The 23080-nt window shown below is 41.8% G+C and overlaps 3 protein-coding genes across 4 annotated transcripts; 1 reads left to right on the forward strand and 2 right to left on the reverse strand.

Moving 5' to 3' along the window:
• Positions 1 to 101: 101 nt before the first annotated feature.
• LOC143006231 (uncharacterized) lies at positions 102 to 3811 on the forward strand. Its single transcript, XM_076157590.1, has 13 exons — positions 102 to 305; positions 606 to 722; positions 1100 to 1219; positions 1295 to 1414; positions 1588 to 1707; positions 1806 to 2014; positions 2107 to 2152; positions 2220 to 2353; positions 2471 to 2602; positions 2675 to 2789; positions 2901 to 3035; positions 3132 to 3257; positions 3354 to 3811. The coding sequence occupies exons 1-13, from the start codon at positions 155 to 157 to the stop codon at positions 3500 to 3502; spliced, it is 1674 nt and encodes a 557-aa protein (XP_076013705.1). The 5' UTR covers positions 102 to 154; the 3' UTR covers positions 3503 to 3811.
• A 638-nt stretch (positions 3812 to 4449) lies between these two features.
• map7a (microtubule-associated protein 7a) lies at positions 4450 to 8910 on the reverse strand. The gene is made up of 15 exons (XM_076157436.1): positions 8823 to 8910; positions 8045 to 8152; positions 7775 to 7849; positions 7520 to 7683; positions 7328 to 7430; positions 7045 to 7161; positions 6677 to 6825; positions 6425 to 6561; positions 6118 to 6335; positions 5834 to 6011; positions 5566 to 5734; positions 5310 to 5414; positions 5107 to 5157; positions 4745 to 4973; positions 4450 to 4460 (listed from the first exon to the last, which is right to left on the reverse strand). The coding sequence occupies exons 1-15, from the start codon at positions 8908 to 8910 to the stop codon at positions 4450 to 4452; spliced, it is 1902 nt and encodes a 633-aa protein (XP_076013551.1).
• Positions 8911 to 10586: 1676 nt separating this feature from the next.
• Positions 10587 to 21437, reverse strand: LOC143006251 (NLR family CARD domain-containing protein 3-like). 2 transcript variants are annotated; one of them, XM_076157632.1, is made up of 9 exons: positions 21273 to 21434; positions 18850 to 18958; positions 16967 to 18752; positions 16587 to 16760; positions 14664 to 14837; positions 13784 to 13957; positions 13241 to 13414; positions 12955 to 12992; positions 10587 to 12815 (listed from the first exon to the last, which is right to left on the reverse strand). In XM_076157632.1, the coding sequence occupies exons 1-8, from the start codon at positions 21306 to 21308 to the stop codon at positions 12986 to 12988; spliced, it is 2634 nt and encodes an 877-aa protein (XP_076013747.1). In that variant the 5' UTR covers positions 21309 to 21434; the 3' UTR covers positions 10587 to 12815; positions 12955 to 12985. The 2 variants fall into 2 exon arrangements, with proteins under 2 accessions (XP_076013747.1, XP_076013746.1); XM_076157631.1 differs by having other exon boundaries at positions 10588 to 12815; positions 18850 to 18968; positions 21284 to 21437.
• Between the last annotated feature and the right edge of the window lie 1643 nt (positions 21438 to 23080).

Below are 23080 nucleotides of genomic sequence, written 5' to 3' on the forward strand. Positions count from 1 at the left end.
TGACGTAACACACTAACAGGAAATGCAAATCTCTCTCGCTCTCGTCTGTTAATTATTTATTTTAGTCACGTGGTGTACCTGTAGGTGTGCCCCTAGTATGACGTCAGCAGGAAAACGGACAGGTTCCTTGTTCCTTCTGAATGGAGATGGAGACATGGCTTCTGGGCTTTGTGACAATTGCGTGCAACTGCTCAAAGAATTGCAATCACACGTGAGGAGTGTGTGCAGGGAGTTACGAGGAGTTGTGAGGAGTTTCCAGAGGACAAACACATATGATTTGTACGCATTACAACTGTCATATAAAGGTAAAGACTTCGTTTGTAGTCCCTGTTTTAGCTCTTTGTGTTTTGAAGTTGTGGGGGGAAAACTCGGTTCACCCTGCTTTTCTTGTTTTAAGCCAGTTGATAAGGCTAATTAAACTCTAAGTTATGAATGAGCAGTTCTAGATTGATACAAATTAAAGGAGAACTAACGCTGCTAAATTATTCTTCAAAACTGTCCCCAATGCATTGTATTAAAATGCAATTCAAAATGTTTTCTTGGTGACAGTTCTTTTATTGTTGGTGATGTTTTATTGATGACACTTTTTAAAATGTTCCTTTTAGATGATGAAACCCCTCTGCTCCATCAGGCATGTCTGGAATCACTGCATAGATTTGCAGCCTCAGAAAACATTGAACTACAAAGGGCTGCAGCGCTTCATTATTTACATCTCAGTCATTGTAAGTCAAGAAAAGTGCAACTTCGGACAATCTACATAATAACAAAGACTGAGGGCAATGGCTTATGTTTGCAGAACAGCTTTCAACCCTCAGGCTGACCAGTGTCATGCAAATATCAAACTGTATTCTTTCCATTATTTTGACAACGTGTTTCCAGTATCTGACAATTTAAGGTGTTATCATAAATGAAAAATATATGTTACATTGAGTCTTAGGATTAATTGTTAAGTACAGGGGAAAGTGATTGTTTTATTTGTGGTACTTTCTCCATTGTCACATAGCAGTAGTTACAAGCTTTGTACAGGCTATGACCAGTAATATGCAAATGAACGAAACCATTGTTTTCACAAGACTAATCTTTGTACTGCGTGTTATAGTGGACTGCCCCTTGCCAGATGCCTTCCTGGAGCCCATCATGACCTTGCTTTTCTCAGCTGACCTGGATGTGCAAAAGACAATCTCTCTATCTTTGGTTAATCTGATAGTAAAGAATAATGGTAAGTACATACAATGGTAAACCACTTACGTGCAAATTAAAATATGGTTTATTCCTTTACATGAAATCCTTTCAGTGTGTAAAGAATGGGTGATTGAATTGGGGATGCTGGTGCCCCTGCTGGAGTTGCTCCAGTCTGGTGATCCCATCACTCAGTGCCACTCCTGCGCATGTCTCGCCTTGTTGACCTCCTCAGGTTAGTACAGACTTTGCAGACTGGTCTCACGATGCAGAATATTTAAGTTGTTAAACAATCTTACACCTATCTATTCTCAATCAATCATTTGAGAATCAAAATCAATCATATTCTTCCGCATGAATGAAACAATGTTTTTCTCCTAAAATGCTTATGTGTTCTGCATCATGCAGAATCAAACAGAGATGCTATTGTGGCTGATGGAATCATGCCACTGCTGGTTTTGGCCAAGTCCTATGATCCACACGTGCAACAGAATGCAGTTTGGGCACTATTACATCTCACACAATCAGGTGGGTTCAACGCTGTCATCAATAAACAACGTGTTGCCATTTCTAACTGTATGACATGCACATTTAATTGGAAACCTCTTCTTTTCTTTTCTTTTTAGATTGCTCAACAAGAATGTTGTGTCAGGCAGGAGCTATCCCTGTCCTGGTACTCCTGCTGCAGTCTTCAGATTCTGCGATTCAGTTTTACAGCTGCTGTGCTCTGTGTAACATTGCTGGCGTTGAGGAGCATCACTCAAAGTTGCTCAGCATTGGACATCACTTTCTGTTAAAGTCTCTGTTGACTCTTACATCCTCCTCAGTGCACAAAGTAATTCTAATGACTTCAAAGACTAATCACCACATTTTAAATGGACTGATACACAATTTAATTTACCTCTGAAAAATTGCTCTCATTTTCAGAATTCAGTGCAAGCATGCAGATGTCTGCAACTTCTCTCTAAGAATGGTAACTATAACAATGAAACCAGAAATTTTGATTTTAAAGGAAACAGATTTTCTCATTTTATGTGTAGTTCTGATCCAGGAGCAGCTGATGGAGCTTGACTGTGTATCACCGCTGAAAGCATTGCTCAACTCCTCTACTCCTGCATGGACAGAATCGGCAATAACACTACTGTCTACATTGTCTGCTCACCCACCAAATACTGTATGAAAGTAGTGGCATATTGTTTTTAGATTTTCCTAGAATATGGTACAAAATGGCTCAATATCAGTAAAAATGGATGGCAGAAGTATCAAAAATATGCCCTTGGTTTGATTTCAGGAGGCCCTGGTGAGTGAGGGGATGCTGGATGTGATAGGTCAGCGGCTTCATCATCACAGATCCAGCTCTATTATAATCACACACAGCTCCAGTATCATCACTCATCTGAGCAGCTTGTGCATGGGTCAGCAGGTAGGTTGTCGTTGGTGTTCATAAGTTAATGGCATGGCACTGATTAACTCCTCATCAAATTATGTTATCTAGGCTGTGATGGAAAGTCTGTGTTTATCAGGACTGCTCAGCGTCCTTGAAGCCCCCAGCACGTCAGATGAGACTTTGCTGCATGTGACATCATGTTTACATGGCCTTATGACTTCAGGTGAGTGAGCGAGTTATGAATTGGTATCTGTCTTTTGTGCTGAAACTTTGTTGAGGAATTTACTTTAATATTTTACCTGCTTGATATCAACTTTAACATTCACAATTTCAGATGCGCTGAAGTCCAAGTTATCGGCTATAATGACGTCACAGCACGTTTCAGGACTAGTGAAGTTGTCTGGACACACAAGAAACCCTCAGTTGTCGTACGCCAGTGCTGCCATCATAAGCCAAGTAGAAATGACTGGTAATATCCCATGCAAATTCAAGTGTTACTGTTGGATTACAGATTATTCGTAGAATTATTATACACGGCATGTATTCATGTTTCTACCTCATATAGGGGAGATCATCCAGTTGCTGAGACCTCACTACAGCTGCATGTCCAAATACCTGTTGGACTTTCTGAAAGAACAGGACATTAAAATACAGCAGCTTGGCATAGCTACTGTACTCAATCTCAAAAAAGGTTGTGTATTTGTTGTTTACATACTTGTTTAAATGAGGAAATAGACATGAATGGTAATTTAGGAGTTCTTACTTTTGTTTGTTGGTGTGTGTGCAGATGGTGAGTTCTCAGCACTCCTGGTCAACAGTGAGCTGGAGAATCAGCTTTGGAAGATGCATTCACAGACGGAGGAAACCAGACGCCTCCTGATTCAACTCCTCCCTTCATCTTCTCTCGACCCACAACTTATCCAGGACAGATACTGAAGAATGTGCATACTAAGAACTACATGAACTGTTTGTACTTTTATATATCTTATATTTTACATTTGCATATGCTTGTTTTACTTCATAGTTTTATGTCAGTTAGAGTCAAATGAACTGAAAACAAGTCAAGAATTCAGCATAATGTGAACTTTAATGAAATATTGCATTTACTTATTTTAAATGGGTTAACAATTGATAACTAAAAGCAATACTTAAAATATAAGTGGAAATATCAACCACTTGACAGTTTTTTCCAACTGATATAATGCATTTACCTCAAGCTTTGCTTACTATGTGCTTGCACAATATCAAACAAAGTAACTGTGAGTACAATCAATGTTTGAGTGTGATTTTTTCGGGAGCAATACTCACAAAGGTCTTTGAGAAAGACTAAGTCAGGTAGCAGCTTTAAAATACTTGATTGCTATATCACGAAATTGAGGGATAGTCTTCACCAACAACCTTAACTCTGCTCAGAAGCTACGCACAAACAGCTACTTGAAATCTAAATCCACAGTGACAGAATTAAGGAAGGAAAGGTGCTTGGATAGTAGCATTGTCAAGAAATATCAGGAATAAGCTGAAGCATATGGCTGAAGTACATTGTGACTATTGGAATGATCATACCTACTATTTCAAAGTTTACAAAGGCAACTCTTTCCAAGGCTGATATACTGTTTTTTCGGCAAACTATTTAGCACAGTCAAAATCTACTATACGTTACTAGGATAGACACGATCCCACTGTACTATAGATACAGTACCTATTACTGGTACCCTTGGTTAAGCAGAGGAAAGTGAGCGAATACTGACTACATCCTGATTGAGAGGGTTGAATCTTTACATGCTCTTTCAAAGTTCCAAAGGGCACAACATGGCTGTACTGCAGCTCTTCCTACAGTATGTTTCCCAAGGTGAAGACAGCTGGCCTGGACACATTCAAAGCGCTCAGATGACTTCTAAAGAACAAATGACAAAGAGACAAAACAAACAATAAAAGCTTTCATCGCAGCTCAAGAGAAACATTTTAGATGCGCTATAAACCTCTACAGGCAGTTGGGGGCAGAAATAAAAGATTTAAGTGACGGAGGAAATTACTTCACATGTGAGTCAGTCTCTTTGCAGGCCAATGAGATGTTCAACCTCTACACTCCCAAGCCTGTGAAAGAGGTTCTATAACGCATTTGGTGGCTAGTCTTAATTTCCTGCCCTGAGCGCCCTTGTTCTTCCAGTCACTACTCACCTGCTCGTTGGTGAGTCTGGATTTCCTCAAGACCTGTGAGAGCTCTGAGAGACCTGCGCTCTTTGAAGGCCACAACAGGCACCATGTCCTCCACATCATTCAGTACCAGCTGTGAAGGTTTGGTCCCCACCGACAGCTTGACACCCTGTTGTATGGTGCCGTTCTGCACAGGCTCTGTGTTTTCCTTTGGTTTGGCTTCATTTGGCGAAATCCTCAGCGAGACACACTTCTGCTTTTAAAAACAAGTAATTTGATCTCGAAAATGTTGTGACTTTCAGATGTGGAGTTTGCTAGTTCACACTGGTTATGCGTCACAAGACCCTGGGGTAATAACTTTGTAAAAACAGAGCAGAGACTCTCACCATATCTGGAGAATCTGACCTCCGGGTCCGTTGCATGATCTCCTCAAGTCTCTGAAAAAATCCTTCATCTTTTAATTCATTATAAGGCTGAGACTTGAATTAAGCATAATTCTTCCAAGAGGAATAATTCTTCTTACGAGTACTGATGAACATACAATATGATATGTGTAGATGTGAAACAACACCGTTGTTATACTCCTCACCTTTTTTCTTTCTTGCCGTTCTGCCTCCTCTTTCTGAACAATAATTTCTCGCTCTTTCCTCATCTGCTCTGCTTTCTCTCTCTCCCTGGCCTGCTCCTCCTCTCTCTGACCAAGGGAGTAGATGAAGAACAATTAGTAGCAATGCAAACAAACAAAGCAAATCTAAATGCATTCCCGACGAAGGTTATTTATGCAGACGTGATTCATTCAGTACATATCAGAAATATCATAACAGAATTGTATTTGAATCACCCACCTGTTTCTGGAGGAGAGCTGCTTCCCTCATAGCTTCGGCCCTCTCTTCGTCGGCTCGTCTCTGCTCCTCTTCCTCCCTTCTTCTCTTTTCCTCTATCAGGCGCTGAGCTTCTGCCTGCTGCCGGGCTCGTTCCTCTGCCCTCCTGTGCTCCAGTTCTTCACGACTTCTCCTGTACGTGGCATAAGTTGTAACACAGTCATCTTGGGTGGTTTCTCAGACTAATTAGTCTTGTTGTGCAGAATGATCGCAGTTAACCATGACTTGTTACCTCTCTGCCTCGTCCCTCTGCAGGCGCTCCTGCTCCTCTCTCTCTCTCTGTAGACGAGCCTCTCTCCTCTTTTCAGCCAGGAGACGTGAAGCCTCCTCTGGGTCTGTGGTGCCAGCCGAGGACCTGCATAAGACGTCAGGAGGCTGTGGAGCTGGATAGGGTGGCATCTGCGTAAAACCTTCAGTGAAATAAACAATCTTCAATGTGTATATTTAACAAACATGTTAAGACAATGCACAAACTGCTTTTCATTTCATGGCAAATTATGCTTTTTGAAAGCTTACCCCCATCTCCCACAGTTTTGGGTGTAGCTGCGGCTGCTTTGGCTGGTGGAATCTCTGGTGGATTGTCCTTTCCAGTCTTCCAGTCTTGCTGACCTTCGGCTAATGCCCTGATAGGCCTCGAGTTGCCAGGAGAGAGAGCAGCAACATCTTCCTCAGGGACAGATGGCAGCTCTAGCTGCAGTGGGGTGGAATGTCTGCTGAAAGATCTTCTGTTATTCCTTCAAGGTGAAAAAGAGTGGAATTCAGTGCTGTTCACATTGTATAATTGGGGTACAGGGGGGCTTTTGGTTACACATGCTTCCCTTACCGTTCTGGTGAGGGTGATGCTGTTTCAGTTTTTGTATTTGTGGTGGGTTTTACTCTGGAGTTGCCAGTTGCTGATTTAATATTTGATCCAGTATTTGAGTTCTTCTTGTCAGTGTCTTGCAGTCTTGCTGCTCTGGTCTAATCCAAAAACAAGCAGGTAATGAAAATAGAAAATGTTATCTCAAGTCTTTAGTGAGAACAAAAATAACAATTTAGCAACCCAACATGTATTAACATTCATGGTGGTAATGACCTGTGCCTTATTGATGCTTCTGTGCTGGCTGTTGTTGGGGCTCGGGGAGGGAGAAGACCTGCGGTGGACTAGACCGGAGTGGTTCTGGGGTTTGTGAAGGGTGGCGGTGGTTGTGGTGGTTGTGGTGGTATTCATGGAGTGGAATGAAACTGCGCGGCGACAAATATGGACAACTGAACCATTGGTTTGTGCCATCATCATGGTTAAATGAAGAATTATGTGCAAATGGCAGCAACAGTGAAAAGAATGGAGGAAGTGAGTCAGAGAGGAAGAGGAGCAGAGTTAGTCAGCAAAGAGTCTGAGAAAGTAACTGCACTGCCTCCATCTTGCACTACATGAGTATGTTTGCTTATCAGAGGTGAGAGTACCTTCTTTTCCTGATTGACAAGCAGCGCTCTTGCTTCTGGCCAGATAAGAGCATGTGGGCGTAATTAGGCGACTGACCAAGTTCTTCTCCCATGTTGTCAGTGGTAAGCGACGTGGAACTAGTGTATGGATTAGTATGAAGTATTGTGCAGCAAACACAAAAGATAGGGCAAGCAAACTGTTTCTACTGATTAGTTACATAGAGCAGAGTTAAGTGTGGCGTTACTGGCTTAGAAATATGGTTATTAAGCAGAACAAAACATGAGCTCGTCAGCCTCCACTTACCATTGCTCCTAGTGAGTTTTCTTCCTCTAGAGTTTTGACCAAGGCTCTGTTGGGCTCTTTGACTCTTCTCCAGGGTCCTACGCACTGCAGACTCATGTCGCTCCTTAGTTTAGGATAACCAGCGTCAGTCACATATTCTCAAAATGTGAACTCATGAGATTGACTGATCATAAAAGAACCACCCAAACTCACTTTCTCCTCTTTCAGTCTCTGCTTGCGCTTCTCTTCCACTGCGGCGCGCCTCCTCTCCTCTTTCAGCCTCTGCTCCAGGAGTTTCTCCTTGCGCTCCTGCAGTTGCTGTATGTGGTAACGCCGGGCCCGTTGCTCTCGTTCCAACCTGCTTTGCTCCCGAGAGGCTGAGTAAAAAAAAAGGACACTAGTATAAATAGATCAACCAGTTATGTGTATGAAATTCAAATCAGTGTCATATTCATTTGGAGCTCATACCAAACAATCTCTGCTGCTCTTCTCTTCTTTGCCGTGCCAACTTCAGCCTCTCATCAGTGTTTAGTCCATTAGGGCCTGGAATGACACACAGGAAAGAACTTTAAACTTAATACCTTTGCCAGTATACTTATAAAATGTAAATCAAGTTAGTCAATAAAATGAAGTTCCACTCTCCAGTAATTCAATTATCAAAACAGATAATGCATTCTTGTGATTTCTACTGGCTAAAGGGTAAACATGACCTCAGGCAAACAGAGAACCCTATCAAACCTGCAGTGGACCGTGGTGGACTGGTTGTGTTGGCGATATGGGCAGATATGTTGACAGAGGAGAGGTTTGTTTTCTTCGTCTGTGAATCCGGCTTATAACTGCCATTTTCTGGAAGTGAAAAACAAAAACAAGGATTTCATCCTGGGTTTAATTTTTCATAACCTCAAATGTCTGTGAAAAATATTCCCTTGCCATTGTGCTCTGTTACTGTGTGTAGTTAGACACAGGGTTCTAACTACAGACATTTTTGATCACAGGACTAGAAATGACATCATAGCCATAAACACCATGAATTATGGACTGTCGTGCCTTAGGGTCAACTGCAACAGAAAGAACGATTACAGCATAACATCATGCAAGCACCTGATCAGTCCTCATGGAGACGACTGAAACAAGCAACAAATAAGGACAGCAAAACATGGAGTCGTAGCACAAGACTGTTTAATATTTGATGTACGTGCGTATGCACACGAGGGAGGAACCACATGACATAATACATAATCTAATATCAAACAAGATCAGGAAAAGCATCAATTATGTCATTCCTAGGTATGTTTATATAATCATTATCCACAGATGCCCCCTGCTGAGGTTAGATATGCTCAATATCAAAAAGCACTCAACAAATATATCAAAAGCAATATACAATCAAACCAATATTCATAAATCTTCAATAGTCTGAGACATTCCGGATCTACAGTAACTCTGCTTTAGCTTAGCATGAAGGAGAGGTTTGTTTGCTCAAAGACAACACAAAGCACAAATAAATAGCACAGACCATTCCCCTTCCTCTGCTTGTGGATGGTGCGGTTAGACGGGGGTCCCTGTGATGGAGGGATGACACTCTGTTTCTTCTGCACAGCCATGCTAGGTACTGAGCTTGGCATACCAATGATCTCCCTCACAAGCCCTCCTCCCTTTGCCCCCTCCTCCCCTCTCCCCCTCCCCCTGCTTTAAATTTCTATTTCAAGATCCCTTCGGGTCTTTGCTTTCAGTGAGGGCTGTGGAGGGGGCTGCCTTCTGTATCAGCTGCCTGTCTATCTATCTGTGCTGGAAACCAGTAGGGAAGAATAAAAGCAGAGAATCTAGTTATAAGTCTGTTCAATGGAGGAGACAAATGATGAGGTTAGGCGCATAGGATATAGGCTGAAGTCTACTGTAGAAGGTGATGCTGGTTGAAAGATATTCTGATCCCCCGTCTATAAAAGGTGGCTCCCTCTTTAAAGAGATCACCCTTGTGAGCTGCTCTGCTTTACTTTCATATTACTGCTGTGTCACTTTAATTCCCTACCACACTCCTTGTCATATGTCAGTGACTAAAGGGATGCAGCATGTCCTGGACAGACTCAGCCAGAAGCAAACCCGAGTCTGCTCTCATGAACAGTCAGCAACACCGAAAGACATTTTCTAGTTCAGCCACTCATTCGCTCTGATGCACCCCATGTCCTCAATACATGACAGACATGATAGATGTGGTTTTTACCCATAATTCTCTTCTGATGAGTGGCATGGTTTAACCACTAGATGGAGTCATTTCCTTCTGGAGAACAAACACTTGAGTCTCGATGCCTTTTTCTTTGCCATCATGGAAAGTTCACTCTATCATGAAGTCATGATTTCTGCCAATGGAGGAGGATGGTACATAATGTAGGTCTGTGTTTCTGGTGCCCACCTTCCCACAGGGGGCTGTTGATGTCTGAAGTTGTAGGGTTTCTAACTAAAATATTATCCCCATCATTATAACAAGAATTTTTCAACTGTGGCTTTAATTAAGTCAAGCTTTATTGGTTGGTTGGTTTATATGTCAGGGAAGCTGGTGTTTTGCAAGGCGTGCTTAAACTTTGTAGTCTTGAGCTCTTCACAAAAAAGAGTAAACACTTCACCTTTCAGCACAGTTGACAATACTGATGAGTTGGATAGGACAATTTAAAAACTATACAATCTAAAGAAATGAAGAATCACATGCCTAGGAATAATTGAAATTGATTTTTTTCTGCTTTTTACAGCGTAAATCTGAAATTCTTAAATTGGGGAATAATCCATTAAAGATCTACTCTAAACTATGAATACACACAGTTCAGAGAAAATGAGATTTATAAACAGACTTAGATGGTTTCATGTGTGAAGGCCTGACTGATGTTGATTATACTTTGTGGAAGACTGCTGCGTTTTTTGTCAACCGTAAACTTGATTGACACATTTTGATACAGTAGTTGTATTTTACAGCAAACACTCTCTGATCCTGAGTTATTCAGTGTGATGAATTTCAAAAAGGTAGCTATAGAAATATACAGGAATAGACTAAATCACACACAGTGCTGTCACCAATATAAGTTGCATGTTTCTAAGCTGAATCCGGGCAGATTTTTCTTCCACTATAAATTGATAATTTAAAGCAGCAGTTCTTTACCTTTTTTGTGTCGTGGACTATTTTGACAATCTGGTGAAAGTTATTGATCCCCTCCTTTGACAAAAGCAAATAACCACAACTTTGAATGCAATAAATCGACTTTATTTGCTAGAACATTCATTGCCTCATACAGTGTAAATTGATGGCCACTCCAAATGAAACAAAACAAAACTTTATGCTCAAATGTTCATTTCAATAAAAAGGTTGTGTTTGGCTTGAATAGGAAGATGAAACTGTGGAGTCATCTTTGACATCCGATCAATTTCCACTTTTCATTTTGATAGAAACAAATGCTAAAAACTGACTCAGAAAATGGAATCCGAGCACCCATAGCTCCCTTTACCAGATGAGGGGAGGCTTGTGTCACTGCACACCAGAATTCTCCAAGGCTCTTTGAGTTTAATTCATTTCGTAACATTTCACACTTTGTTCTTAGGTCAATAAGGTCAACTTTGGCATGGTCTTCATCACTGATACAGTCTATCTCAGCAAGGAAAGGATTATGAATCCTTGATCCAACATTATTTAGGAAAAAGTGTATTTAAAGATATTACGGCCTCAGTTAAGCCTTAAAGGTATATGAGAACATTCACAAGCTGACTATTAAGATAAGTTTATTTAAGTAAGTTTATTTGTGTAAAAAAAGCACTTAATATAGAGATGCAGTTGTTCAGAGAACGATGCTAGCAAATTAAATGGTAAACATTGGTCACCAGAACAGTCAGCAGTGCTATAAACAGTGGGATGGTACATCTTGAATAGGAAAACAGAAGTCAAAACCTGATTATTGTATGTCACCTGACTGTGTGCATCTAGTATATGTAACTGACAGAAATAGAACAACTTAGTATATAATATAGTCAATATAAATATTACTTTTTGCTATCTGGCCTTCATGGACCACCTGAATTCCATCCATGGACCACTTTAAGATTAAGAACCGGGGATTTAAAGGAATGTGCTGCCACCTAGCGTATCAGGGAAAGAACTTGTTTCATAGAATATGGCAACCAATGTGAGCTCACCTACCCACTAAACCTACTGACTAAACTACTTCATTGAATATTGGAATATAGATGTAGAATATATGTATGCAATATATGAGTTTCTCTGTATTTAGACTGTGCCTCAAAACTATGAACCACACAGCTGCCTTGTTTTGGTGCTGTCCTGTTCTGGCTAATGACACACACACACACACACACACACACACACACACACACACACACACACACACACACACACACACACACACACACACACACACACACACACAGCTGGGGGACCCATGATGCACTGAGCTAACATCTGTAACATTACAGAATTGAATCAGTAGTTTGGCTCTTATAGGTTTGTGGAGGAAGAGTTTGTAAATTTGAGGCACTTTGTATTAATATAGAGTTTCAAACTTTGGGATAACTTCCTACCATCCCAATGCCAAGCTGCTGCCCCTGGAACATCATCAGCTTACCTGGACAGCTCCCCCAACTACCGGCATGACCTGTTGCTCCAGGAGAGAGACTCTCACTAATAGGACTCTGCATGCTTTGTTGTTCTTTTGTATAATCCAACCCTAATTTCCCATTGCACACCAGGCCATTGGTGGAGGGGGAATGTATGTTGGAATTGCCTCTCCAGAGGTTTCCTCCTTTTTTCCATAAACATTAAGGTTTTCCCGGGACTTCTTCCTTATCTCCCTAGAGAGCTTTGGAGGGGGGCAGGAATTTTTCTGATGTTGTGGGCCTGTAAAGCCCTTTGAGACATATACAATACAAATAAAGTTGACTTGACTTGAAACCCCTTTTCTCAACAACGTGGACTACCCAATTCTCCATGGCCCTCACTCTGGTCATCTGTGGGGCTTCCCTGAGTGTGTGTGTAACCTGTCAGAGGCTCAGGCTTTCCCCTCTGATTCTGTCTTCAAATTGTGCAAATGCACAGCCACAAGGTCCTGCTACTGGGAAGCAAATCCAGGTCTGTTCAGTGGTGAGTCCCCCCTGTGCCCCCAGAGCCCAGGACTTCTTTTGAATGCTGAGGTTCTCAATCTCAATCCTCAGGATCCTCAGCAAAGCAAGTTTCCAATCTCTCCCTGCTCTACATACACCTGGTGAGCTGAATCAGATGTGAATCAAGATCTGGGAGGAAGTGAACACATAGGCTAAATCAGTGCTTTGCTGTGGACCCTGCACCAGGATTGACAACACAGGTTTTAAGACCCAACATAAAATACCCCCCCCCCCCTAAATATGACAGCCATCCAAGTAGATGTCTGCAATCTAAAAATGTCCTTGCAAAGTCAGTGAGCTGTCAAGAGTCTTGTGTTCCTCTGTTGTCTTCTGTCCACTGATCCACGTTTCTCTACTATCACAACAAGACAACAAATACGATTTTAACCCATTTTACTGCCCAACGACATATATACTTATTAAAACTGTATTTCAAAACAAAGAGATGGAGTAATTATGAATGATGATCATCACATCATCACCTGAATACTTACATTCTGTCAGGTTGTCAGCTATAGTCCACGTTTATGTGCTGTAGAGACAAACAACAACAACAGTCATCTTCATGTCAGCTCACAAACATGATCACAACAAGCTAGTGGCTGATCTGATTGACTGACTGTCTGTCTCTGTCTTTATGTCCAATCCTGTCAGCATTCTCCTCTCACAGCTTCAGAGTGGAAAGCTGCAGCTACGAATGACTGAGCTTTACCAGGAAGCACTGGACCTTTGCTCTGATACTAACTGTGTTAAGCACTAAACTGCTGAAACTCTACTGACCTCAGAGTATCCAGTCTATATGTTGGACTCTGCTCAAGATCAGACAGCAGCTTCACTCCTGAGCTCTGCAGCGGGTTTAGACTCAGCTGTAGCTCTCTCAGATGGGAGGGGTTGGACTTCAGAGCTGAGACCAGAGCAGCACAGCCTTCAACTGAGATCTGACAGCCATTCAGCCTGCAGAGACAGGATTTCAACAAAACACTACTGAGGGTCAAGTGGAAGGAAGAAGGTGTGTGTGTGTGTACGCTTCCCAGCGTGAGTTTACATATCAGGGGTCGTGGCAAACACTGACATATATTCCACTGTTGGTGACAAAAAAAATCATGTTTTTTTCTAATGAGCAGTTACATGAAAACACATCAGAGCAGTTTATGTTTCTGCTCTTAAATATTCACATAACAGTTTATAAATTAAAGAAAAGTGCACCAGGTTCTAGTGACCACTTGGTGTGAAAAAGGTTGGAGAGCCCTGAAAAAGACTCTTCATCTGAGGGACATAAAGACCACAGACAACATTTGAGGCTTCATGGTGAGTTGAACTGACCTCAGAATCTCTAGTTTACAGTTTGGACTCTCCACAAACTCAGACAGCAGCTTCACTCCTGAATCCTGCAGGTTGTTATAACTCAGCTCCAGCTCTCTCAGATGGGAGGGGTTGGACTTCAGAGCTGAGACCAGAGCAGCACAGCCTTCAACTGAGATCTGACAAAGTGTCAGCCTGCAGAGAAAGGAGGATTTCAACAAAACACTGCTGAGGGTCAAGTGGAAGAAAGAAGGTGTGTGTGTGTGTGGGTTCAGTGTGTTGTTAAACAACACTTCCATATGCTCTGTAGGAGGAGCCTGGAATTGAACCAGGAACCTTCCAATTCCCAGAAATCAAACCACACAGCCATCCCGAGCCACTCCGCCCCTAAGTAGATGCATAATTATGTGGAAATAGTTTGTCATTATTTTCTTTTATTATTGTATTCAAATCTCATGTTTACGTCACTTTGGGAAAAAGCCTCTGCCAATTGAAAATTCATTTTTTTAGACCCTCGTGGTTTATAATACCTTTACTGTCTTCTTTGTAATTGCCCTTGTGTATGTAACATCCTGTATTACTTTAATTTAGTTAACTTTCAATATAGGTCACTGTGACAAATCATTGTTTTTCTGTAATGAGCAGTTAAGTTCAGAGCAGTTTATCTGTTTATGCACTTAAATATTCACATAACAATTTGAAAATAAAAGCTCTGCATGTAAAGAACCTTGAGATAACATTTGTTGTGATTTGGCACGGTACAAATAAAGTGTGGCCACTTTGAGTTTTGAAAAGAAGCTCCGGGTGTTAAAAAGGTTGGAGAACCCTGAAAAAGACTCTTCATCTGAGGGACATAAAGACCACAGACAACATTTGAGGATTCATGGTGAGTTGAACTGACCTCAGAATCTCCAGTTTACAGTTTGGACTCCCCAAAAACTCAGACAGCAGCTTCACTCCTGAATCCTGCAGGTTGTTATAACTCAGCTCCAGCTCTCTCAGATGGGAGGGGTTGGACTTCAGAGCTGAGACCAGAGCAGCACAGCCTTCATCTGAGATCTGACAGCTATGCAGCCTGCAGAGAGAGGAGGATTTCAACAAAACACTGCTGAGGGTCAAGTGGAAGGAAGAAGGTGTGTGTGTGTGTGTGTGTGTGTGTGTGTGTGTGTGTGTGGAGGGGGGGTGGGGTGGGGGAGGAGGTGGGGGTGGGGGTAAAGAGAATATATTTTGAATTAATTAATTAATTAAAATCAGTCATATTCAACATTAATAAGGAAAACTCCAGGTGTAAATTGAGTTTCAATATTTGCTGCACAAACACTCAGTAGTTGAATAGTTTATTGTGTATTTACTGTGTTAAAGTCTGAAACACAATCAGCAACTGGAAAGCACAATGTTGTCTGTGTGTTTACAACCAAAATACCACAGTGTGATTTGTGTTGTTATGAACACAGAGTGATGAATAAACACAGCAACACATATTCATGTTTTACCCAAACTGGGAGGAGAAGAGAATGACACGTTCAGTGTCTGCTGGTGGTCTCACTGATATATTTGGACATTTAGAAAACATTGCAGAAACAGAAGACAAACACTGTGACGCGCCGCTTCACCTTTGTGCTTCAGCGCTGACGTGAAGTGACAGGAAGCACACAGGTGATGGAGAACAGAGAGGGAACAGGGATTTGTTATTGATCGTCAGCCCCTGAACGTGTTAACATCCAATCGAGGACAGTAAATGGTTTCCTGGCTGACATCCATACAGGTGATCCTGTGTGATCACATCCTGCATGCAATCATCTGTATGGATGTCATCGGGCACATTTGAAGCAGACAAACAGTGAGAGTGACTACAAATGACTCAAGTTCTGAGTCTGAATCCCAGAAAGCTGCAGACGCTCCTGTTTTAGGGGGAACAATGCTTTGTTTGCATAACTTAAGTCAATTAAGTATGAAGTCTGAATACATAAGAGCACAAATTTAGTATGAAATCCCACTTACGCCCGTGTATCTCCACTCTGAGATTATCTAATAAGAGGTTAGCTACCAAATCTGGAAACCCAAACAATGTATTCCAGCTCCTCAAACAGCATCTCTGCATGAAACTGAATGAAACATCATCAATTAATATGGAGATATATATCAAATATCGCCTCAGGGTTGAAAAATATGATGATAAATATTTCTTGCTTATATCAAGCTGCCAATATAAATTTATTTGTGTTTAGTTTGGATATAAATCTCTGGTCCTTTCTAATGTTAGCAGTACATTAAAGTTACAGATTGTTAACCATAAATGAAAATATAGTTTAAATCAATGACAGAGAGAGAGTGCTGGTTTTTCCTCCACACTTCCTGCAGAGCTTCCTGTCAGGACAGACTGTTTTTGTTCACTGTAGCAGCATCTTTATTCTCTCAGAGCTTTGGATGGAGGTTGGACAGCAAAGTCGACATTTGTAGTCAGTGGTGATATAGGATGGGAAGCTTTTTAAAGGAAATGATGAGAGGTGTTTCTGTTATAGTAGAGACTGTAAACATGTCTAAGACTCAATGAGGAGATATTAAACTGAGGAGATAGACCTCTCACATTGTTTCAACTGAGCTAAACAGAGAAACTCTATGACTTTGTGGCTAAAGCTTGCGCAACGAGACAAAACACTGTATCAAATGTAGAATTTTGATTAAAAAATATAAGTGTGGTAAGTTTGTTCCATGTGAGTGACAATTGCTGTTTCCCCAGTGCTCCATCTGCACTGTACAGTATTACACACACTGATCAATGAAATTGACATCACCATGACAACATTCTTGAAAAGTGTCTGACCTCAGAATCTCCAGTTTACAGTTTGGACTCTCCAGTCCAGCAGACAGCAGCTTCACTCCTGAGTCCTGCAGGTGGTTATGACTCAACTCCAGGTCTTTCAGATGGGAGGGGCTGGACTTCAGAGCTGAGGCCACAACATCAGAGTGGGTCACTGAGAGTCCACACCTTTTAAACCTATTATTAAAGATTTAACATGAAATCCATTATTAAAGCAGAGCACTTACTATGTTACCTTATTTTACTCAGAGTTAATATGTGAATAATCTGAGTAATGATGATGGACACTGAGCAAACACCTTCACTTCTAAGTGAGGTGTACTCTTTACATGATGGGACAGGATTACCTGTTAGTTGATATTAGTATTAATATCTGGACTAACCGAGCCTTTCTGCAGTTCCTCACAGCTGGGATCAGTCTCAGTCGTCCGGCCATTGATGTATTGTACTTTTCCACATTCAGCTCGTCCAGAACCTCCTCAGACATCTGCAGCATGTAGGCCAGGGCTGAGCAGTGGATCTCTGAGAGTTCCTTCTCTGATCTCTTCTCTGACTTCAGAAACTCTTGGATCTCTTCATGTACAGAGTGGTCCTTCATCTCCATCAAACAGTGGAAGATGTTGATGTTTCTGTCAGGAGAGATATCATCAGCCCTCATGTCTTTCAGGGTTGTGATAGCTCTCTGGATGTCCGCTGGTTTGCTTTTTGTTTGACCCAGCAGACCTCCTAAGAGACTCTGGTTGGACTCCAGTGAGAGACCATAAAGGAAGCGAACAAACAAGTCCAGGTGCCCATTTTCACTCTGCAGGGCTTTGATCATGGCTCGGCTCAGAAAGACATTCAGTGATGGGTAATGGTCAGTAAACATGAAATGCTCCAGTACCTTAGTGTTCCTGTTTATGTAACAGTGGTACATGTAGACTGAAGCCAGAAACTCCTGAATGCTCAGATGAACAAAGCAGTAGACTGGAAGTAGTTTCTGGAAGATCTCCACCTTCAAGATCTCTGTACAAACTCCAGAGAACACTGATGCCTCTGACACATCAAGTCCACACTGCTTCAGGTCTTCTTGGTAGAAAATAATGTTTCTTGTCTCTAGATATTCAAACGCCAGCCTCCCCAGCTTCAGTAGAAGCTCCCTGTCCGTCTCAGACAGCTCCTCTAGACTGCGCTCATGGCCCTTGTGATACTTGTGCTTTTTGTTCTGAGTCTGGACCATCAGGAAACGTGAGTACATGTCGGTCAGGGTCTTGGGCAGCTCTCCTCTCTGCTCTGTAGTCAGCATGTGCTCCAGAACTGTGGCAGTGATCCAGCAGAAGACTGGGACTTGACACATGATGTGGAGGCTCTTGGATTTTTCGACGTGTGAGATGATTCTGATGGACAGATCTTCATCACTGAACCTCTTCCTGAAGTACTCCTCCTTCTGGGCATCAGTGAAGCCTCGTACTTCTGTTAGCCTGTCAACACATGTAGGAGGGATCTGATTGGCTGCTGCAGGTCTGGAAGTTATCCAGAGGAGAGCTGAGGGCAGCAGATTCCCCTTGATGAGGTTTGTTACCAGCTCGCTGACTGATGCCTTCTTTGTGACATCACACAGAACCTCATTGCTGTGGAAATCCAGAGACAGTCTACATTCGTCCAGACCATCAAAGATGAACAAAACTTTACAGACAGCCAGCTTCTCCACTGTGAGCGTCTGTAATGTTGGATGGAAAACACGGAGCAGCATGAGAAGACTGTACTGCTCATCTTGGATCAGGTTCAGCTCCCTAAACGTCAGCAGAATCAGCAGACTGACATCTTGGTTTTCCAATCCCTGAGCCCAGTCCAGAGAGAACTTCTGCACTGAGAAGGTTTTTCCAACACCAGCGACGCCGTTTGTCAGAACGACTCTGATGTGTTTCTGTTGGTCAGCTAAGGCTTTAAAGATGTCCTGGCATTTTATTGGAGTGTCATGGAGGGTGGTCTTCTTGGCTGCTGTGTCCAGCTGTACCACCTCATGTTGGGTATTGACCCCTTCACTCTGTCCCTCTGTGATGTAGAGCTCAGTGTAGATCCTGTTGAGGGGGGTTCCACTTCCTGCTCCTGCACTTCCTTCAGTCACATGTTCACATCTCGTCCTCAGACTGAGCTTATGTTTGTCCAAAAGTTCATGCAGAGCGCCACCTAGTGGAAGAGAAACAACAACAAAACAAAATATACAAAATATGAGAATTCCCGCTGATAGAAATGTTGACACCATCAGACAGATCAACAGTCTTACTGTGCACTGTTCCAGACTGACTGGGTGTCTTCAGTCCAGGTTCTGTTCTGGGTCGCTTTTGACATGAGGAGTCTCCAGATGAAGCAGACTGGTCCAAACACAAGCTCCTCTTTCTCTTTCTGTGAAGACTACATTACATTACATTATATTACGGTCATTTAGCAGACGCTTTTATCCAAAGCGTCTTACATTAATTACATTACCACCCATTACAGAGGGGGAGCAGTTGGGGGTTCGGTGCATTGCTCAAAGGCACCTCGGCAGGGACTTGAACCAGCGACCCTCCGGTTCCCAAGCGGAAGCCCTACCTACTGAGCTACTGCCTCCCCCGAGATGAAGGCAATTCATGTCACTGATTAAAACCATTGTTCATTTAAACTCAGAAAACTAAAATCTCGTGTTTAATCCCTTATGTAATATTGTCCTGTTGGTCAGATAGTCGGGGTTAGGGTTAATTGTTGTTTGGGGCAGAGGACAAACATTGTTTTGTTCAAAGTTTGACTGGACATGTTCCTCTCTGCCTTCTGTCGTCCTAATTCCTAAAAGCCAAACAGTGTATCTGTTGATGGTTTGCTGATTGATGATAGCTGATGGCCAGCAGATTCTTTTTCTGTTCTTTATTTACATTGTGGTGTTGATTGATTAGATATTGTGCAGCCTATACTGCATATAGGAATCCAACATGAACCATTGACAACATGCAGATTATTGACATTGTTATATGTAATAAATTCAAGCTAGATAAACACAAGTATGACAGCTAGAGTCTGGACCTCCATCTGGGACACATAATACACAGTTTGTCAGATCAGAGGTTTGGTCCAAATGCATTGTGGGGATTTTGTTAAGGATATTTTTGGATTTACACCATCATGTGAATCATCAAATCAGAGTGTCATTTCCCCCTTATTTAATACATACAATCAACATGGAACCTTATTAATCAGCTCAGCTTTTAACACCATAGTACCCACCAGATGAGGGATCTGGGATTGAACACCCCCCTGTGTGACTAGATCCTGGGCCCTCTGACCACCAAGCCCCAGGTTCGGTAAGCAGACCTCCAACCCCTTCACCCTGAACACAGGTTCCCCCCAGGGCTGCGTCCTCAGCCCCCTATTGTGCTCCCTGTACACACTACTGTGAGGCCAGGTTCAGCTCCAACTCCATTGTAAAGTTTGCAGATGACACAGCCGTGGTTAGCCTCCATGAGAAGGCCTGGTGGCGGTGACTGACCTGACTCTGTGGTGTCAGGATAACAACTTCCAAAATCAGCTAAACTAAGGAGCTGATTGTGGACTTTAGCAGAGGACTTTAACCATGTAAACCCTATTTGCACAACCTCCATGAGCATGCCAATCCATTTCACTACATACAAGTATGTACAGGTATCTGACTAAACAATCATCTTGAATTTTAATCACACATTAAATAAAAAAGTTCTCGTACAGTAATGAGAGAAATACAGAGTAACAGTCGATCTATTGTTGCTCCCTTAGAGACAGCTGATGCTTTCATAATTGTTGTTATCAATACACGATTGTCACTCACTAACAGCATTCCATAAACGAGTCAGAGTCCTGCTGACCTTACCAGGACATTTTTCCTCCCTTTCCTGAAAATAGGAGCAGTGACACAATGACCTCAAAGTGACAAAAGTGACACAACTCCACAAACAAGGTGACAGATATATTAACAAACTTTTGGCCAATCTCCATATTATCCTGCCCCTCCAAAGTTCTGGAGGAATTTGTTCATACCAGCATATCAACCCTTCTCCTTGACAATGAACACTAGACAATCAACTGAACTGGTAGTGTTACAATAAGTTCATAGAATTCTGTCTGCCTGGGATGAAAAGAGTTTTGCAATTGAAAAAGAAGTCTCCTTTGACTTATCAAGGCCTTTGACACTATTAATCACAATATTATTTTTTCTAAACTTGTAAATAGGGTTTTCAGGTGGTTGTACTCAGTTGGTTCATTAGTTACATTCAAATATAGAGACAAATATGTACACTTCAATGGTTACAACACCAAAAGATTGCACTTACCATGTGGAGCTAAAGGAGGATCTGTCCTAACTCCAAATTAATGTTAATACAGAGTTGTCTTTATATAAGTTATCTATCTTATCTATTAATCTATCCTTATATTAATTACATTGGAATGCGTATGAGTATAAACTTATTGATTTTCATTGTATTATGTGACACTGTCCCACATTAGTCTCTGTTTTGTTGTTTGTCTTAAAAAAAATTTCTTCTTCTTAAATTACTTTATTGTTTATGTTCATAATTCTTTTTCACTTGACTTTTGTGTGAACAACAATATAAAAAATGTTAACGTTTTAACACAGACAGAGAAGGTTTTGGCAGCAACCAAAGAATTCCCAATGCTGGAAAATTCCTGTAACAGATAAACAGAGCTCTTACTTTGTGTGTGAGGGTCCACGTCCATCACTGAATACTGGAGGAGATTTCATGGACCTGTCACTTCATGGGCACACTGACTGATGCAGCAGATCCTGTTCCATCCTCCTTTTCATCCATGCAAATGCTCATCTTCTGGATTTTATTAAAACACGCACGCACGCGCACGCACGCACGCACACACACACACACAGGGACAGAACATAATCAGTTTAACTGGAGTGCTCCCCTAACTACCTGCATGAACTACTGCCTACACTATCCCCTCTCTCTCTCTCTCTCTCTCTCTCTCTCTCTCTCTCTCTCTCTCTCTCTCTCTCTCTCTACCAATCTGCCAATTGCCAATTTTATCTCATCACAGACTGTCACTCACCAACTTCTTCTGTTCCTCCTTCTGGTCGTCCACTTTGTCAAGGAGCCTGAAATAAAATGGCTGCATGTTTGCTGTTGCAATGCTACACATTTCATAGCCACATAATGTCATGGATCTATTTTGGTGTGTTAAGGGAGAATCAATCAATCAATCAATCAATCAATCAATCAATCTATCTATCTATCTATCTATCTATCTATCTATCTATCTATCTATCCTTACATAAGTTACTGTAACATTGTCTGGGCTGCTACTTAGTCATCTAACTTCAAATTAGGTCTTTAACAACAATTTCCAGCTCCAGCAGAAAACAACCATCTGCTGCTCTATTTATATTTATATAGTATGCAGCAGATCCTGTTCCATCCTCCTCTTCATCCATGCAAATGCTCATCTTCTGGATTTAGTCAAATAGGAAAACAAATCTACAGACACAAAGAGCTCTCACAGAACACACACATACACACACACACACACAAATAAACACCATCAGCTTACCTGAACTTCTCCCCTAACTACCTGCATGAACTACTTCCCCAGGACAAAGAGTTTCTCTCTCTCTTTGCCTGCCAGATGCCGCTTGCTCCTGCATTGGAAATCCCCTATCCCTCCCTCTATTTCGCAATGGCTGAAGGATACAATGTATTTTCTGAACTCGAGAAAATCAACATCGATAAGTTCTATCAGAGATGGCCACCATTTCTCTCTTACTTCACAGATTAAAAGGCTATGGCAGACTAGTGACTGATTACCAGAACACCGAACAGTTCCTTTTTATTTCTTCATTTTATCTTACATCCCAGGCAGGCCAGGACAGGGTTGTGTGACTGCAGGGTTGGGTGGGGTTTCGGGGTGGGTTGTCCTCTTTGTTTTTTTCTGTTTCTCTCTTTTCTCCTTCTCTCTATCAAAGCCTATGATGCGATTTGTACTAGCCTACATTGCTGTTTGACATCAACCTGTAAACACTGTATCCCTATGAGATCATTGCAATGTCAGTCTACTTGTATTCTACCTCAGGGTCTACGTTTAAAGTTTGGCAACAACAATACCATTGATAGTGCAGCTTTCCTTCTTTCTCTCTATCTCTCTCCCCTTCCCCCTTTTTCTGTATAAAAAATGATCTCCAAAATATCCTACAATTGTATGCGCAATGTCATGTACAATGTCTGCTTCAATAAAAACAAATAGCAAAAAAAAAGCGGGGTCTGGAATTTTCCTGTAAACCCCTTGGAGGCCTATATGTGATATTGGGCTATAAAAATGAAGTTCACTTGCATTGCCTTGACACACACACACCAAAGCACAACACAATTCAAAGTGACATTGATCTTTATCTCCTTTTCTTTCAGACTTCAGACTTTGTACAAGTCACTTCACTTTCACCTTCATTTTTTTTTTAAATCAGCTTCTGTGGTTTCCAGAATGAG

The sequence above is a fragment of the Genypterus blacodes genome, unplaced genomic scaffold (genome assembly GCF_046128005.1).
Source record: "Genypterus blacodes isolate CSIRO-AG114 ecotype Tasmania unplaced genomic scaffold, CSIRO-AGI_Gbla_v1 ptg000073l_1, whole genome shotgun sequence".
Lineage (NCBI taxonomy): Eukaryota > Metazoa > Chordata > Actinopteri > Ophidiiformes > Ophidiidae > Genypterus > Genypterus blacodes.